At 14.1% G+C, this 17,077-nt stretch overlaps 3 protein-coding genes across 3 annotated transcripts, besides 39 other annotated features; 2 read left to right on the top strand and 1 right to left on the bottom strand. All coding sequences in view use genetic code 6, as the record gives it.

Moving 5' to 3' along the window:
• Positions 1 to 38: 38 nt before the first annotated feature.
• Positions 39 to 74: a microsatellite.
• Positions 75 to 110: 36 nt separating this feature from the next.
• Positions 111 to 176: a microsatellite.
• A 400-nt stretch (positions 177 to 576) lies between these two features.
• On the top strand, positions 577 to 1,960 carry IMG5_175560 (hypothetical protein; the record flags this gene model as incomplete). Its single annotated transcript, XM_004029627.1, has 2 exons — positions 577 to 1,276; positions 1,335 to 1,960. Exons 1-2 carry the CDS (start codon positions 616 to 618, stop codon positions 1,958 to 1,960), a joined length of 1,287 nt encoding a protein of 428 aa, XP_004029675.1. The 5' UTR covers positions 577 to 615.
• A 150-nt stretch (positions 1,961 to 2,110) lies between these two features.
• Positions 2,111 to 2,184: a microsatellite.
• Positions 2,157 to 2,224: a microsatellite.
• Positions 2,225 to 2,734: 510 nt separating this feature from the next.
• Positions 2,735 to 2,802: a microsatellite.
• Positions 2,776 to 2,822: a microsatellite.
• Positions 2,823 to 4,595: 1,773 nt separating this feature from the next.
• Positions 4,596 to 4,658: a microsatellite.
• Positions 4,656 to 4,680: a microsatellite.
• Positions 4,681 to 5,198: 518 nt separating this feature from the next.
• Positions 5,199 to 5,281: a microsatellite.
• Positions 5,282 to 5,884: 603 nt separating this feature from the next.
• Positions 5,885 to 5,960: a microsatellite.
• Positions 5,961 to 6,917: 957 nt separating this feature from the next.
• Positions 6,918 to 6,989: a microsatellite.
• Positions 6,920 to 6,989: a microsatellite.
• Positions 6,990 to 7,502: 513 nt separating this feature from the next.
• Positions 7,503 to 7,550: a microsatellite.
• A 646-nt stretch (positions 7,551 to 8,196) lies between these two features.
• Positions 8,197 to 8,244: a microsatellite.
• Positions 8,245 to 8,457: 213 nt separating this feature from the next.
• Positions 8,458 to 8,559: a microsatellite.
• Positions 8,471 to 8,560: a microsatellite.
• Positions 8,495 to 8,559: a microsatellite.
• Positions 8,561 to 9,317: 757 nt separating the features above from the next.
• Positions 9,318 to 10,849, top strand: IMG5_175550 (nol1 nop2 sun family protein, putative; the record flags this gene model as incomplete). The annotated part of the gene is made up of 5 exons (XM_004029626.1): positions 9,318 to 9,932; positions 9,976 to 10,082; positions 10,109 to 10,176; positions 10,349 to 10,529; positions 10,842 to 10,849. The coding sequence occupies exons 1-5, from the start codon at positions 9,742 to 9,744 to the stop codon at positions 10,847 to 10,849; spliced, it is 555 nt and encodes a 184-aa protein (XP_004029674.1). The 5' UTR covers positions 9,318 to 9,741.
• Positions 10,592 to 10,678: a microsatellite.
• Positions 10,634 to 10,678: a microsatellite.
• Positions 10,657 to 10,715: a microsatellite.
• Positions 10,704 to 10,776: a microsatellite.
• Positions 10,718 to 10,767: a microsatellite.
• Positions 10,764 to 10,801: a microsatellite.
• On the bottom strand, positions 10,805 to 12,328 carry IMG5_175540 (mannose-6-phosphate isomerase, putative; the record flags this gene model as incomplete). Its single annotated transcript, XM_004029625.1, has 3 exons — positions 10,805 to 10,994; positions 11,370 to 11,443; positions 11,531 to 12,328. Coding segments are annotated over 2 exons (872 nt in total), but the record flags the coding sequence as incomplete, so codon positions are not given.
• Positions 11,465 to 11,521: a microsatellite.
• A 57-nt stretch (positions 12,329 to 12,385) lies between the features above and the next one.
• Positions 12,386 to 12,450: a microsatellite.
• Positions 12,451 to 12,564: 114 nt separating this feature from the next.
• Positions 12,565 to 12,601: a microsatellite.
• Positions 12,602 to 13,707: 1,106 nt separating this feature from the next.
• Positions 13,708 to 13,756: a microsatellite.
• A 424-nt stretch (positions 13,757 to 14,180) lies between these two features.
• Positions 14,181 to 14,223: a microsatellite.
• Positions 14,191 to 14,241: a microsatellite.
• Positions 14,236 to 14,350: a microsatellite.
• Positions 14,253 to 14,317: a microsatellite.
• Positions 14,309 to 14,405: a microsatellite.
• Positions 14,323 to 14,377: a microsatellite.
• Positions 14,395 to 14,451: a microsatellite.
• Positions 14,404 to 14,453: a microsatellite.
• A 57-nt stretch (positions 14,454 to 14,510) lies between these two features.
• Positions 14,511 to 14,573: a microsatellite.
• A 467-nt stretch (positions 14,574 to 15,040) lies between these two features.
• Positions 15,041 to 15,080: a microsatellite.
• Positions 15,081 to 15,861: 781 nt separating this feature from the next.
• Positions 15,862 to 15,937: a microsatellite.
• Positions 15,938 to 16,655: 718 nt separating this feature from the next.
• Positions 16,656 to 16,717: a microsatellite.
• Positions 16,718 to 17,077: the final 360 nt, after the last annotated feature.

The following is a 17,077-nucleotide window of genomic DNA, read 5'->3' as shown; positions in this document are numbered from 1 at the left end:
TTTAAATTTTTCATTTCAAAACATTTTTTAGATAATAATATTTTATATATTTTTTTTTTATTATTTTTTATTTTTTTAATAGTAAATTTTATATTTATATTTCTTTATTTATAATATTAAAAATTTAAAAAAATTAATTTAAAATATTAATAATAATTATTTATAACATTTAATAAATTCTAAAAATAATAATTATATAAAAATTGTTTATTTTATTTTAATTATAAAGGTAAAAATTATATATATTTATTTTTTATTATATATTTATATAAAATTTAATAAACAAAATAATAAAATTTTGATATTAATATGAAAAAGAAAGAAATAAATATTAATATTAATATTTCAATATAAAAATGTTTATAAATATAGATATATATAATTTAATATACATATTTATTCTTAATGATATTTTTATAATTATTTTTTTATAATAATTTATATTCAAAATTAAAAAAAAAATTACAAATTGCATATTATGAGAAAATATATTTCTTTAAATGTTACATATATTTTATATTTTTTTTTAATAATTAGATTTTTTTCATAATCTTTCTAATAATAAGATAACTATTTGTTATCTGATAAACAAATTAGAATATAATTAACTGAAAAATGTAAATATAAATTTTAATTTATTAATAAATATTATAGAATACAACTAAAATACATATTATGTTGGAAATTTATACTTAGGAAAAAATTCTAACTAATTATTTAGAGTAATAATGGATACAGGTTCTGAAGATATATGGGTGTATGGTGAATAATGTGATAATTGTATAAAAAAATAGAAAAGAAAATGTGACATATATTCTAATAATAAATAAGATTCCTGTGAATTAGTAAATTAATAGCATATTTATGAAATAAATTATGGATCAGGAAACGTCTAGGGGCCTCTAGCCGTGGATTATTTATCTTTATTAGATTTTGATAGTAAATAAATAGTCTAGTAAGGTTATTAATTTATTTTGGCAGAAAAAACTGAGAATTTAGTAGATTTATAAATTGATGGAATATTTGGGTTAGCTTTATCTTCTTAAGAATAAAATAAGTCTTTTATAGGACTTTTAAGGGTTAAGAAATTAATTGAATTAGATTAATTTTCTTTCTATTTTTCAAAATATTAAGATGATAGTTTTTTACTTATAGGAGGCTATGACTAGGACTATATAGAGGATGGGGAAAAAATCGTTTTTTTTAAGTAGACGAAAATTAAAAGTAATGGATTATTAATTTAGAAGATTTTGGATTTATTCCACATTTTTCTTTTGTAAATTATTTCAAAAATAATTAAAATAAATTAAGTTAAATTGAATATTTATAAAAAGAAGAAATATTTATATAAACTGATGAAAAATAAATATAAGAAATAAATTAAATATAAACAAATGAAAACGAAGAAGAAGAAGAAGAAGAATAATACATAAGTTAATATGAAAAATAATAAAAAAAAGCACTCATAGATACTGGCACAACTAATATAGTAATGGGTTAAAGAGATATATATGCTTTGATATTAATTATGAAATAAGAATATGGTATAAATTGTTAATCTATATAATAAAATGAAAATTTTTAAAATATTATATGTGATTGTAATGATATATAGAAATATCCAGATTTGTATTTTTCTATGAAAGATATTAATAACAAATTACATATATTAACTTTATAACCTGAAGATTATATTTAAAAAGAAAAAAATTATGTAAGACTATAAATTATAGAAATGAGTGAGATGGAAGATACAATTATACTAGGCACAGTGTTTTTAAAAAAATATATGAGTATTTATGACGAAGGAAAGTTTCAAATAGGATTAGTAAAGGCGAAATAAATTAAATAATTTAAGTTCAATTTTAATAGAAGTTTAGGAATTTTCGGAGTTGTTTTAGTAATTTTCATTTTTTATATTTTTAATTTAGATGTTTAAAAAGAAAAAATATTTAAATGATATTTTTATGATATATATATATTTTATTATAATTATATATATGTTTTAATGTATTTTTTTATTGTTAATATATATATGTTTTTAAAAAAAATATAATATATAAAATGCTATTTATTTTAAAAATATATAAAATATTTAGATATTTATATGTATTATAATAATATAAAATTATTTTAAATTAAAAATTAATATTAAAATATATAGATAATATTTTTATTAAAAATATATATAAATAAGAATGTAATTAAATAATATGTATAAATATTCATTTATATTTATATTTTTTTTTTTATAAATAAATAACATTTAATAAATTATAATAATTCATGATACATTTTATTAAATCTATATAACATTTTTTTTATATTTTTATATTTTATAAATTGTATTTTAGTTATATTATTATTTTATTATAAGATTTCTTCTATATATATATATTATTTTATTTAACTTTATATTATTATTTTTTTGAAAATAAATTATCTTTATAATATAATATTTTTATTTTTAAATAGATTAATAATAAAGTAAAATTATTGTTAACTAATTATATATATATACATATAATTTTTATTATCATTAATATTTTAAATAAATAATGATTTTTTACATTTTTATATATTTTTATTTTTTTTTTCACTACGAATATATATTATTTTTATCCTTTAATTTTTTAATTTCTTTTCATATTATATTAATATAATACAAAAATATTTAATTTATACTTTTATATATAAATTAATGTTTAACTATAAAATAAAAAAAATATTTTTTTTATATTTTATATTTAAAATAAATATTTTATTTTTATAGAAATATAATATTATTTTTATATTAATATATTTTTGAAATAATAATTTTTTTTCATATAAAAAATCTTATAAAAATAAAAATAAATTTATTATTTTGTTTTATAATATTATTAAATAGTTTAATTTTTCAAAACTAAAACTAATATTTTATTTTTTTATTTAAAACTAAATTACAAAAAATTGTTTATAATTTTTCTAATGAAATATATTAACTTTTTTATTTGTTTATAAAATAAATAAAAAATATTATTAAAAAATTAAAAAACAATCAAAAATAAACGTCAAAATGTATATTATTATTTTAAAAATCTACATCCATTTCTTCAACATTATTTCCTACAATTTTATTAACATCCAAGAACATTTTATAGAAGTTCATATTAAGTGTATCTTTACACATTTACCTAAACATCGGGAATAGTTTTTCAATTTAATTTTAATCAAAAAGTCCTTAATCTTCTTCCTAAATAAAAAAATTATAAAACTAAATATCATTAACATTAAAATTTATATAATTATTATTATTTAGAAATTAGAAATTTCCACCTAAAGTTATATTTGCGTAATTTTTATTATATTCCTGTATATTTTGACCTTCTATATCCGATAAAAATACCTTAAAACCCACTAACCCTTATATGTCTAAAAATCCGTTTCCAAAAAGTACACCTGGAGTGTTATTTTTAAATAAACAAATTTCGAAAATTAAATATTTTATTTCCTTTAGTTCTTTCATTTTAGGAAAAATTGCTGAAAAAACTCGACTATTAAAATCTATTTGAGATTAAGGTCCTCTTGGTAATGTGATATTATATTTAAAGTCTCCTGAATATAAAAAAGATTCAAAAAATCGCTCGAATACCCTTTAGTCGACAAAAACTTATGTTTAGCTATTTTAATAAATCTCAAAGTTTCCATAAGGGTCTAAAGTTTACGGGTTTTAATCGTTTTTATGCTTTGTATTGCCTGATAGAGGGATTTACATGAAACCTCCGGGTTATAGTTGGGGATTTTCGGTTAAAGAGAGGTCTAATATGATATCTGTATGGGGGATGGGATAACTTTTGGGAATTTCTTAGCCTAGTTTATCAAGTATTTTTGTTAATTAAGTCTGTATAGATTAGTGGAAAAAGGCGTAAAATAAATCTATAAAATCTACGAGTATTAAAGCGATTATTTTATCAATTAATTTATTAAAATGGAGCTATATTTGTCCTTTAATTATTTGCAATTTACATGATTTTATATTTAGAGTTCCGTTTTTATTTATTATATCAGCAATTAGAGATATTTATTAATTTTAATCTTCTAAAGAACCAATATCATGGAATTTTAGGGAATTTAAAAGAATATAATCATAATCAAAAGTAGCTTATATTTATTTGATTTTTATATTGACTTCTAATTCTATGTCTGATAAAAATTTAGTATAGCTATTTTTTTTATCTATTTCGAATGTTTAGAGATTTATATTTGTTATGTTTATGTTTATTGATTTATTCATATAATGGATAGTCTTATTTTTAGATTATTATTTTATAATTGAGGAAATACCATAGAATATATTTGTAAATGAATCTTCGCTATAGAATATGGAAATTCCAGACTGTTAAAGAGGATTTTTTATGCTTTATTTATGTGTTTGGAGAGATTTTATATATGTTAGGTAGAATGTTAAGGATATTATTATGGTTTTTATTTGCATTTTTTAATTTTTGATTTATTGTATTTTGTTGGTTTTATAAAAATTTTATATAATTTTTTATTTTTTTTTAGGGAAAATTAAATTTAATAAAATTTCTATTTATTAAATGAAAAGAATGTTAAAAAATTATTATTTTGTTTAAAAAAAAAAATAATTTTTTAAAAAAATATATAATTAGTTTTTTTTTTTTTTTTTTTTTTTTTCAAAAAATTATATAAAAAAATGTTTTTAATGAAAAGTTTATATTAAAATTATTAAAGCTGTAATAAAATAGTTAAAGAAACAAAAGATTAAGGTGCAATATGGTTAGGAGACTATACCGCAGCCTAAGACATTGATCTTTTAAATGAAAATAACATAAAAACTGTAATAACAACTGCAAGTTCATTAGGAATATCTTATTTAAAAAAAGATAATATAACACACAAACAATATGACATGCTAGATGTTGAAAGTTAAAATATTTCCTAATTTTTTGAATAAGTATATAATGATATAGAAAATGGAATAAAAAAAGGATCAGTATTGATTCATTGTGCCGCTGGAATTAGTAGAAGTTCTACATGTTTAATTGCTTATTTGATGAGAAAAAAAAAAGCGAGATTTATAGATATGTATGAGTTTGTGAAAAATAAGAGAAGTGTAGTGTGCCCAAATGAAGGATTCGAGAGATAATTAAAAGAATTCGAAAAAAAATTAAAAATTAATTCTAATTCTAGTTATAATAATAAATATGATAATAATAATAATAATAATAATAATAATAATAATAATAATAATAATAATAATAATAATAATAATAATGAAGGTAAATTAAATAAAAAAGGCGGCTTATATAGCTGGGCTTTTGAAGATTTTAATAATGAGAATGGAAATTTTGATATTTTATATAAAAAATTTGATATAAAAAAATCTCAAAATCTCAAAATATCAAATTCAGATGAAGATATAAATTAGGAAAATTAAAATGATTATATTGATTTCTACAAAGATTTTAATATTAATAATATTGATAAAAATTCAATTAATAGAAAGTATACTTTATAGTCTATTAGAAATAAAAATGTGACGAATGATAAAAAATAAATTTAAAATACAAAAAATTAATAACTTTAAGTTAATTTAAGACTAAAATAGAATACTATGGATAAAATATAGAGAAACAATTTAAAATAATATTAAAATATTATTACTGGGAAAAAAGTGGCATGGAAATCTTCTACAAAAATTAATTTGATGCCAAAAATTATTGAAAATAAAGGATAAAAAACTGAAACGGTACTTCCTATAAATTAATTTAGGAGAAAATATATATTATAAAAAATTAATTCTAAATGAATTATTTATTTATATTTATAAGTATTTTTTATTAATTGAAAAAAAAAAAAAAATTAAAATGTTTTTTTTTTTTTTTTTACTTTTTTTTTATAATTAAATATTTTTCTTTTCATTTTTTTCAAATAAAATTTTTGTTTACTTTTTTATATATATAAATGGATAATATAAATAAAGATATTAAAAAAGAAAATAATAATCAAGAAAATACAATTTGTAAAAAATTAGGTATAAATAAATAAAAAATGGAAAAATCACATATAGCTAATCCTTTCCCATATTCGTATTTTTATATATATTTATTTAATATAGCAAATGTAAAAAAATAAACATTTAAATTTATATAAACTAATTAGCATATATATATAAATAAATTATATAAAAGGAGAAAATTAGTAAAGGGTTAAGAATATTTATATTGTGTTTGTGGTTTATCAGATACTCAAGTAATAAATAATATAAATTAAGTATATAACTAATAGATAAATATAATAAAAGCCATTTTGTGATTACGAATGTAATGGAACAAAATTTTAACCAATAAAATTTATTGCAAAAGATTAAATTATGTGAAATATATTAATTAATAAAATACTATAATATTATTTTGTATATTATATAAAGATCTATGTTATGTGGATGTAAAAGAAATAATCCAGAAGTATTAGAAATAAAATAAAAAATAATTATAATTTATTTATATAATTATTATATTTTTAAAAGGCAGGACCTTATTGTGATGGATCTCATATGAATTTAGATTGGTGATAAAAAAGATTAATAATTTAATTTTATTAGTATTTTATTACTATAAATAATATTATATAAATGTAAAATACTATTGTAAATATATAATTAAAATATATTAAAAAAAATAATACTGATGTATCAAAAAAATATATGTTAAATAATAATAATATATAAATAGGATATTATATATATAATAATAATATTTTATAATTTATATATTAAATTGAAATAAATTTATATATTTTTAAAATATATATTTTATATTATATAGTAATTAAATTTAAAATATCAATTCAAATAACATTTAAATTATGCTTTTAAATAAAATCTTTAATTTCTTAGTCTTATTAACTAAAAATATATATATATATAAATATATAAATATATATATTTATAAATATATAAATATATATATATATATATATATTTTTTTTGTTATACTTTTATAATTAAATTATTCGTTATTTAGAATTTATTCTTTCGTAACTATTGTTTATTTCAATCTATTATTTTTATTAAATATTCTATATATTTATAAAGTTTTATTATCTTTTATTTTCTTCTTCTTCTTCTTTATAAATTAAATTATATAAATTTTATTTATGTGAATTTTTTAATTATTTAAATATTTAATTTATATTTTATCCTATATTCTATTAGTTATTATTTTTTTTTATTTTTTTTCATGATTAATATTTTATAATGATTTATTCTAAAATATTTTATTTTTTCTTTATCCTATTAATTATCATGATGTTTTTATTTTAAATCTGACATAGATATAAATTACATATTCTTTTATTAGTTTTTTTTAAAATAATTTTTTTATTACTACCTTAAATTTTTAATTTTTATAATTTTGAAGATCTTGCATTTTTTATAAATAAATATATCTTTTAAATATTTATAAATTTTTCTAATACAAATATTTTGAATAACTTTTTTATTATTTATAACTTTTAATTATATTATATTTTTAATTTTTATACTTAATTTCATCTCCTTTTTCTAATTTTTTTATATTTCATATTCTAATAATTATATTTTATAATTATATATTCTTTTTTTCTTTCTATTTATTCTTTAACATCATTATTTTTTAGAATTTTGAATAGATTTCTTTCTTATAATTCTTAATATTTCTTTAATTAATTTTATTCTTTTTAATTTTCATATTTTTATTTTTTTTATATTAATGAAAAAATTCTTTCTTTTTATTTTAGATTTTCTTCTAATTTTTTTTATTATATTTTTTAATCTTGAGATTTTTATATTTATTCTATTAATTTTTTTTTTTTTAATTTTTTTTTATTAGAATTTATTTAATCTTATTTAAGTTTCATATTATTTTTCTTCTAAATTTTCTATATATTCAAATTCATTTTGTATTTATATATTCTTTTTTATTTAAAAAATAAAATAATAAATTATCTTATTTTAAAAAATTTTTACCTTTATTTATTAAAGTTTTTTTAATTAATTTTCTTTAAGTTATCTTTTTTTTAAATTAATTTCTAAAATTATTGTTTTTTTTTTAAGTTTCGTGCTTCAATTATCAATTATTTTTATTCTCTATCTTAATTTTTGTTTAAAAAATATTTTCTCTATTTTATTCTATTATATATTATTTTTAAATTAATTTTATTTTTTTATTATCTCTTTCTTTTTATTAATTTTTCTTTATTTAATTAAAAGCCTTTTTAAAACAAATATTATTATTTAAAAAAATAATAATAATATTACTATGTCTTATAGCTTTTCTTTTATTTATAAATTTTAATTTTTATCAGATAAAAAATTATTTTTTCTTATTATTATTGTTGGTTTTAATCTTTAATTTTATAAATTTTTTCTTGATAATTTATTTTATATTTTTTATTATTAATTGTAAGATTTTTTTTATTGATTTTATTCTTTCCCTTGATTTTATATTTATTATTATTTTTCTTAATTTAATATTTATTATTATTATTTTTCTTAATTTAGTATTTATTATTCCTTTAAAGTTTTTATTCTTTTTTCTAATTCAAGCTGATTTTTCAATTATAATATCTTTTTTGTATTATATTAAAAAATATTTTAAATGAAAATAATTTATTTCTTTAAAAAACTTATTTCTTATCTATATTTTCTTTATTTTATTTATAAGTTTCATTTATATTTTTTTAGTTTAATTTATTTCTTTTAATTTGTTTTCAAAATCAATAAACTATTATACTTCTTTATACTAAAAATACATATTTTTATAAAAAGAAATAATAAATTATATATATAAAATTATTTTTCTTTATATTTAATACTTATTTATACATTATTTTATTTAATTAAACATCTTCTTTGTTAATTTAAGAAAAAATCATTTAACTCTTTTATTCTTCTCTATAAAATTAACACTGTATTTTTATAAAAAATATATTTATTTAAAAAAAGGTTTTCAAAAATAAAATTTAATTTTGTTAATCTTAAAAAACTCCAAAATTACATTATTATTAAAATATATTTATATATCTAAATAAAAAATATGAGAAATATAATAAGAAGATAATTTATTTAACAAATACGTTAAAATGAATATAGCAAATTTTCATTAAAAAACATATTTTCATTTAAACAAGAATAAGAAAATAAAGAAAAATAATTAGAAAAAAGATATTATAAACTTGCAAAAGAACTCGAGAATTTAATTTAAAAAAATGAAAATGAATAATTAAAAGATGCTTTTTCCCAAATATATACCGAAATAAAATAAACACTAGAGAATTGCTATGAATTATAATCTGTAAAAGATCTTTTAAAGATAGTTCCAGCAAAAAAATTATGCGAATTTGCAGTTGAACAATTTATAGGAAGCATGAGTATTATTTTAATTATTTTACAATAACTTATAAAAAAAAAAAAGCAAATCCTAAAAATACGAATATAATGAATTTATTTTTATAATAAGCTCAAATTAATGCCTAAACACAAGAAGAAAAACTCGAAGTTTAGTATTATGTTTTATATATAAAAAAACTCGAGGCTATATAAAATGGAGATGAAAATGAATTTGGAAATGCGAACGAAAAAATAATCGAATTAGCCGAAAGTGAACATAAAACTGCAATGCATATAACAGCAAAAGAAATATACAAAGTAGCATTAAATATTACAGATAAAAAATAAAAAAAAATAAACGAGATATGATGTTGTAGTCAGAAATTCTATTTAATCAAGTAGTAGAAAAAGGCTCATTTTAATCATTATATTATTTAGGAGAAATGGCCGAAAATGGAGATTTGAGAAATGGAATTGATACCTAATATGCTTATGAATGTTATTTAATTGCAGCAAGTTGGGACAATCCTAAAGCTTTTTTTAAATTATCTATTTTGTAAACATATATATAAAAAATATTTTTTTTAATTAAAAAAAAGTCATAAAGAAGGAAAAGGCGGTTGTGAAAAAAATGTGGATTTACATTTTTTATATATGAAAAAAGCAGCAGAGTTAGGATTAGTTGAAGCTTAACATAATTTAGGATGTATGTATTTAGAAAAAAAATAGTAGAGTATAATCCATTAAAAGCACTAGCATGGTTTACTTAGGCAGCTTCAGCTGAATTTATACATTCAATGGTAAATATATATTAATTAAACATAAATTTTTATTATATTTTTTTATTGTAATTTTAATTAAATAATCATTAAATAATTATAAAATAAATAAAGGCATATATATAAAGTTTATTTATTTTTAATAAAAATAAAAAAAATAAAAAAAAATATTTTTTAATTAATTTTATATTAGTATAATGCTGCTTAGTTATATTTAGAAGGAAGTGAAGATGGATAAATAAAAATAAACTTAAAAGCTGGACTAGTTTGGTTAGAGAATATTAAAAAAACAGGTAAAATGGATGTAAATAATTTAATTGAAAATGTTTTAGAAGAATTAGAAAAATTAGAAGAAGAAAAATAAAATTAAAAATGTAAAATATGTGATAACTTAATGAAATTAATATATATAAATTAATTTTATTTAAATTTAAAATATATAAATATTATACATATATATATAAATTTATATTAAAATTATTATTAAATATAATTTAAATATTAATTAATTATATATAAATATAAAAAATTTAATTCATATATATAAAATAAAAGTATTTTTTATATATATTTATATATATAAATTTATTATTTATTTATATATTATATTTAAAATATTTTATTTTTTTAAAATTCTTTATTTTTTAAATCATATATATTATTTAAAATGTATTATAATATATTAGAATATTGAAATATTAATTTTATTATAATTTTTTAAAAAATAATTAAAATTTAAATATATATGTATCATATATTACTATAACATATAAATGCTTTTAAATTAATGCAATTATTAAAATAATATTTTTTATTTGCTGCAACAAAAAATACAGATCCTTTTTAACATTTTATAATATTTTTCTATTCGCATAATACATCGCATTAACCTTCTAATATAATAAAAATACTAGCATTTTTAAAAATAATTTATTTAAAAATATTATTATGACTAATTTATACATTCCAACAAGCGAATTCCAAATAATTAAAAGGTTAATATTATATTATTTTTTATTAATTATTTTAAAAAATAATTTATTTTTCAATAATATCAGGATTTTTCATTTAATAAGTAAGCATCTAATTAAATAAAATGAATATATATTTAATACCATTTTTATAAAATAAAAATGAATAAAAATTTTAATTAATATTTTTATTAATATATAAAAATAAAAATATAATTTTTTTATTTTAATTAAATAGATTACAGAACACAAAGTTTCTTTATCAATATATTTAGGAGTAAGTCCTGCTCTAACAACATTATCTGAACAAGACATACCTTATGCAAATATAAAATTAAATATATATATATATATAAATATATATATATATATTTATATTTATATATATATATATAGTATTTTACATTCAATACAATCACCTGATAAATATGCATGAGGTTCATTAGCTCCCATTAATAAAGCTTATCCAGGTTATAGTTTTAGATAATTAAGGAAATATTAAATGAAAATTCCTACATCATTATTGGGGAATTATTCATTTATTCTAAGTACTAATTAATCTCTTATATTTTTATTTTTTTATTTTTTATTCTTTGAATTAATTTTAAAATTTAAACTTCTAAATTTTAAATATCTGCATATATAACTTTTTTCAATAAAATTTCCAAATTTTCTTTACTTTAGACTTATTCAAAATTATTAATTGCATTTTCGTCGTTAATTAAATTTCTTAATTCTTCATTTTCTTATATATTTTATAAAATTTCCTCTGGTTTGCAAAAATTACAAAAAGTTTCAAATTCACTCAAAGCAATACACATTTCAGGTTTATGATTATCATCCTTATATATTTCAGGATATTTTATATGTAATTTTTCTGCTAATTTTTTATCAGGATGAGCTTAAATACTTAATGATTTGTTTACGCTTAATACTTTAAATAAAAATGGTAATTAGTAATTTTTATTTTGCCCTAAATAATATTTTGGGTTTGATTTTATTACCTCTATTAAACTTTTTTATTTTGAGTTTTTATTTTTTATATAAGATGGACAGTTTTAGTGAGTTCCCATCCATAATTCTGCATAAGGTTTTTTTTCTGATATTGTCAATTTTTATTCACTATTTAAAAGGTTATATACGAAACTTTCAGAACCGATTTTACCCCATTCGTATGTTTAATAGCCTACTTAGAGTTCCATTATTGGGTTTAAATTTTAATTTATGTTTTAAGTTAGAAAATTATATATTAATATCATTTTTTTTATTTAATACTTAATAATTTATTTAACTTTTTTTATTTAATTCTATATAAATTATTTAATATGAAAAAAAATTTTCACATAGTTAAATGAAATTTATTTATTGTGTATTTTTTATACAGGATTATATTTTTAATGCTAGAAGATTTAAAAATAATATGCATTATAGTTATTTTTAATAAAATTTTACATAATAATAAATTATTTTACATATATCTTTTTATTTAATAGAATAATATTATCTTTAAAAATATAAAGATTTTAAAAGAATAATAAAGAAAAAAATCTCTTTTTAAGCTTCAAAAGATAAATATTAAAAATTAATAAGTTATCTTTGTTTGATAATTATAGCCATTGTTTTATATTTTAGTTATTTAGATTAAATAAAATAATATTAAATATTTTTATTTTAGATATAAATATAAAATCAACTTCTAAGATTAATTAGATATATAGAAAATTAAATTTTAGAAAAAAAAAGTTTAGTTTTTTTTTTTTATAAGTATATAAAAATTAAAAACTTAAATTTTATAATTAATTGTGAATTATGTATATGAGAATTGTTAAAAAAAATATACAAATTAAATGATAAATCTCGAAGAAGTTTATATGTTTAATATTAATTTATTTTGTTATAATTAAGAAAATATTTAAAATAAATATTAAAAATTATTATCATTCAAAAATTAAATAAAAAAAACTTGTAAAAAATCAAGTTAGATTTAGCTTAAATATTATATATATTTTTTAAAATAAACTTTATTTTATTTTCTCTTTAAAAAACAAAAGATTAATGAATAGAAATTAAATTAGATACTATGAAAAATAATATATTAAATTTAGGAAAATCCTATAAGAAATCAAGAATTTAGATGGAAACATACTAAAGTTAAATTAAGAAAAAGAATAATTAACGTAATAATTAAAACTATAATAACATGTATTTTTGTGATTATTAATGAATAAATAAATATATTAAAAATAAAATATATGAATACTATATGTATGTACAGTATATTAAGAATAAAATATAAAGATAATACAAATAAATATGAGTTAAAAATTTTAAATAGACACAAATTTAAGTATATCTAAAATATCTAAATTTTAAGTATTAAAGTAAAATATTAATTATAGGAAATATAATTAATTAAAAAAGAAAATAAATAAATTAGAAGGGAATAAAATTAATTAATCTCTAAAGAAAAATAAAATATAAAATTATTTGATTATGATAAATTTTGTATAAAAGAAATTTTTTTATTATATTATTAAATTTATTCAAGAAATCAATATATTAGAAAAAATAAAAATAAATCTAAATAATAAATAAGAATATTAATAAAATAAATTAGTATATAAAAAATATTTGTATATTAAATTAACAAAGAAATTTAATATTAATTTTTTTTGAATTAAATATAATAAAATTTAGTTAAAAAATAATAAATAAAAATAAAATAGTTAATAATCTAATTTAATTTAAAATAAAATAAACATTTTTTAAAATAATTTTAGTAATTATAGTATAAAGTATATAAATGTTTTTAAATATGAAAGAAAAAAAAGTTTTTAATTTTTTCTAGTAAAAAAGAAATAGTTTAATGTTTAATACTTTTAATATTTAAAATTAAAAATCAAAATAAATTAAAAATAAATAAAAAATTATAATGAAAATTATGTTTACAAATTATATAAGAAATTTAATTAAAGAATAAAAAAAAATAGTAAATAAAAATATGAGTATAAAAAATAAATATTATGAAAGGAAATATAAATATAATATACTTAAAAAAATAAGAATTATGTAAAAATTATTATTATATAAAAATAATATTTTTTTAGAAAAATAAAATAAAATATTAATATAAATAAATATAAATATGTATAAATAAATATATGAAAAGATAAATATAAAAAATATAAATATATAATATATATATATATATATATATATATATATTATATATTTAAATGTATATTATATATATATTAGTAAAAATAAATATATATATATTCATATTATATTTGATTCATAATTATATTTAATTCTATATATATATTTTTTTATTTTTATTTGAATTTTTTTTTTTACATTAATTTTAAATGTTTTTTTATGAATATATATATATAAAGTATTAAAAAAATATATTTAAAATTAATTAAATAAACATATATCATATAATATTTTTAAAATTTAACACTTTTAATATACTATTTGTGTTTTATATATTTGATTTGTTTAAAAATTCTATCATATACTATTTTTCATATTTATTCTATTAATTTTATCTTTCATATTCAATACAGTATTCTAACAATTTTTTATTTTATACTTATATACAATTTTTTTAACAATTTTATTTATTTTAATTTAATAAATTTTAGATATTATTATTATCATTTTAATTTTCATTTACATAATTAAATTTATTAAAAATTGTTTATCTATTTTAATTTTTCTGTTTTTAATTATTATTATTTATTATATTTATATCACTTTATAAATTTTTATTATTATTATTTGATTTTTCTAATAATTCTTTTACAATAGTATTTTCTTTTTCTAAATGCGATATTTTTATTAGATATTTAATTTCCCTACTTTTAAGTATTTCTATTTCATTTTTAATTTTTTTAATTTCTTCTATATTAATAGTATTATTATTATGGTTAAAATAATTATTATTATTATTTTTTGTATTTTATTAAATAATGTGATTTTAATTTTAAAAAGAAGTTTTTTAGCTTTCCTTTTAATTATTTTTTGCATTTAATTATAAAGAGTATTTTTTCGGTGTATGATTTGAAGGCTAAGTGCTTATTTTAAAAGAAGAATTTAGCATTTCTTAATAACTATTTTGATTTTTTAAAGGAGAATAATTTTAATTTGGTGATTAATTTATTGTATTTTATTTATTATTATTTAATGGGATATTATTTTATTTTCAAAAAATGTTATTATTTAAAGCATTTATATAATAAGAAGAAATTATGTTTGAATTGTTTTTTTTTTATTTTAAATGTAAAAATTCTCAATATTATTTTCTTATTTATTCTAATGTTTTATTAATAAATTTTTGTTTATTTATTTTTAAGCTTATTCAGCTTTTTAAATTTATTTCATATTTTAAATTTTCTCAAAGCAATAAAATGAATTTGATTTATTCTTTGATATTTGGTTTAGATTATATATATTTTTTAAAACATTTTAACTGTTTGTAGTTTGCTGTTTTTATGTTAAAATAGTATTTTGGTTTTGATTATTATTTCTTGCAGATTACATTATCGATTAATTTGGTTATTTATCGTCAGAATCTCTACTATTTGCTAGTATTTTTTATGTAACGTTACTATTAATTTTTAAAAAATATTTATTTATTTATTAATTTTGTTGAAATAACTAATTATATCTATTGAATATTTAACTTTTATTAAAAGGACTATTTGACATATTTTAGTTTAATTTGTTCATTTTTTAGGTTTTTGTTAATATATATATAAATATTTTTTTTTTTTTTATAGATTATAATTTTTTATTTTTTTTATTAATTCAAATGATAATAATAAAATAATAAAAAATAAAAATTGTTTTTTTCGTTAATTTAATATAATTAAACATTTTAAATATAAATGTTTTTGTAAAAAATTTAAATTAATAAAAAATTAAGGTTTTACTTTTTTTTTTTTTCAAAGAATAGAAATATCAATATATTATTTTAAATAATATTATTTATCCGAATTTATATTAGTTACATAATAAAAAAAAAATGATTTAGAATTTAAAAACAATAAAAAAATGAATAAAAGTAATAAATTATCAAAATTATTTTAATATTATATCAAATTTAACTAAATTAAGATTTTTGTAATTTTTTAAAATATATTATTTTTTATGTAATATCTTTGATTTTTGCTTCATATCTTTGATATTTATATTTTTTTTAATATTAATAAAATAATTTAAGATATATTAATAAATAAAAAATTTAGAAAAATATACAAAGAAATAATGTTGCTTAAAATTTCTTCTTAGTTAAACGAATTCTAAAAATAATAAAAAAGTTTTGGTTTATTATTTGGATATGTAAATAATGATAATTAAAAAAAAAAAAAAATATAAAATTAAATATAAATAAAATAGATTTTAACTAATGAAAACCATATTATAAATTTTGTTTGCCCGAAAACATTCTAAAAATTTGATTAGGATTTATTTAATAATGAATTAATTAAAGTTGAAAACTGTATTGAAGACGTAAAAATAATATATATATATATATATATATATATATATATATATATATATATATATATATATATATATATTTATTTTATTTATAAAACATACTAGTTTCATAATTTTAGTAATGGATAATCAATTATAGGATTTATAATTAAATAAAAAGAAAATAATTAATAAGAATAATAATGTCTATTAATGAAAGCTTAATAATATTATTTATCATTATAAAAAAGAAAATTATCTAAGGAAATTTTTTTATTTGCTTTTCAATTAAAGATTAATTTTAATTTTTTATTAAATAAAAAGTAAAAAGTAAAAAAAATATGTTTACTTAATATAAAAAAGGGAAAGTCATTTGAAAAAATAAATCATTAATTAATTATAGAAGATGATTTTGTATTTGTTAAAACTTAATTATTAATTGAATTAATAAATTATTTTAA

The sequence above is a fragment of the Ichthyophthirius multifiliis genome (genome assembly GCF_000220395.1).
Source record: "Ichthyophthirius multifiliis unplaced genomic scaffold scaff_1120509251283, whole genome shotgun sequence".
Classification (NCBI taxonomy): Eukaryota; Ciliophora; class Oligohymenophorea; order Hymenostomatida; genus Ichthyophthirius; species Ichthyophthirius multifiliis.
This window is presented reverse-complemented; position numbering and strand designations above follow the sequence as displayed.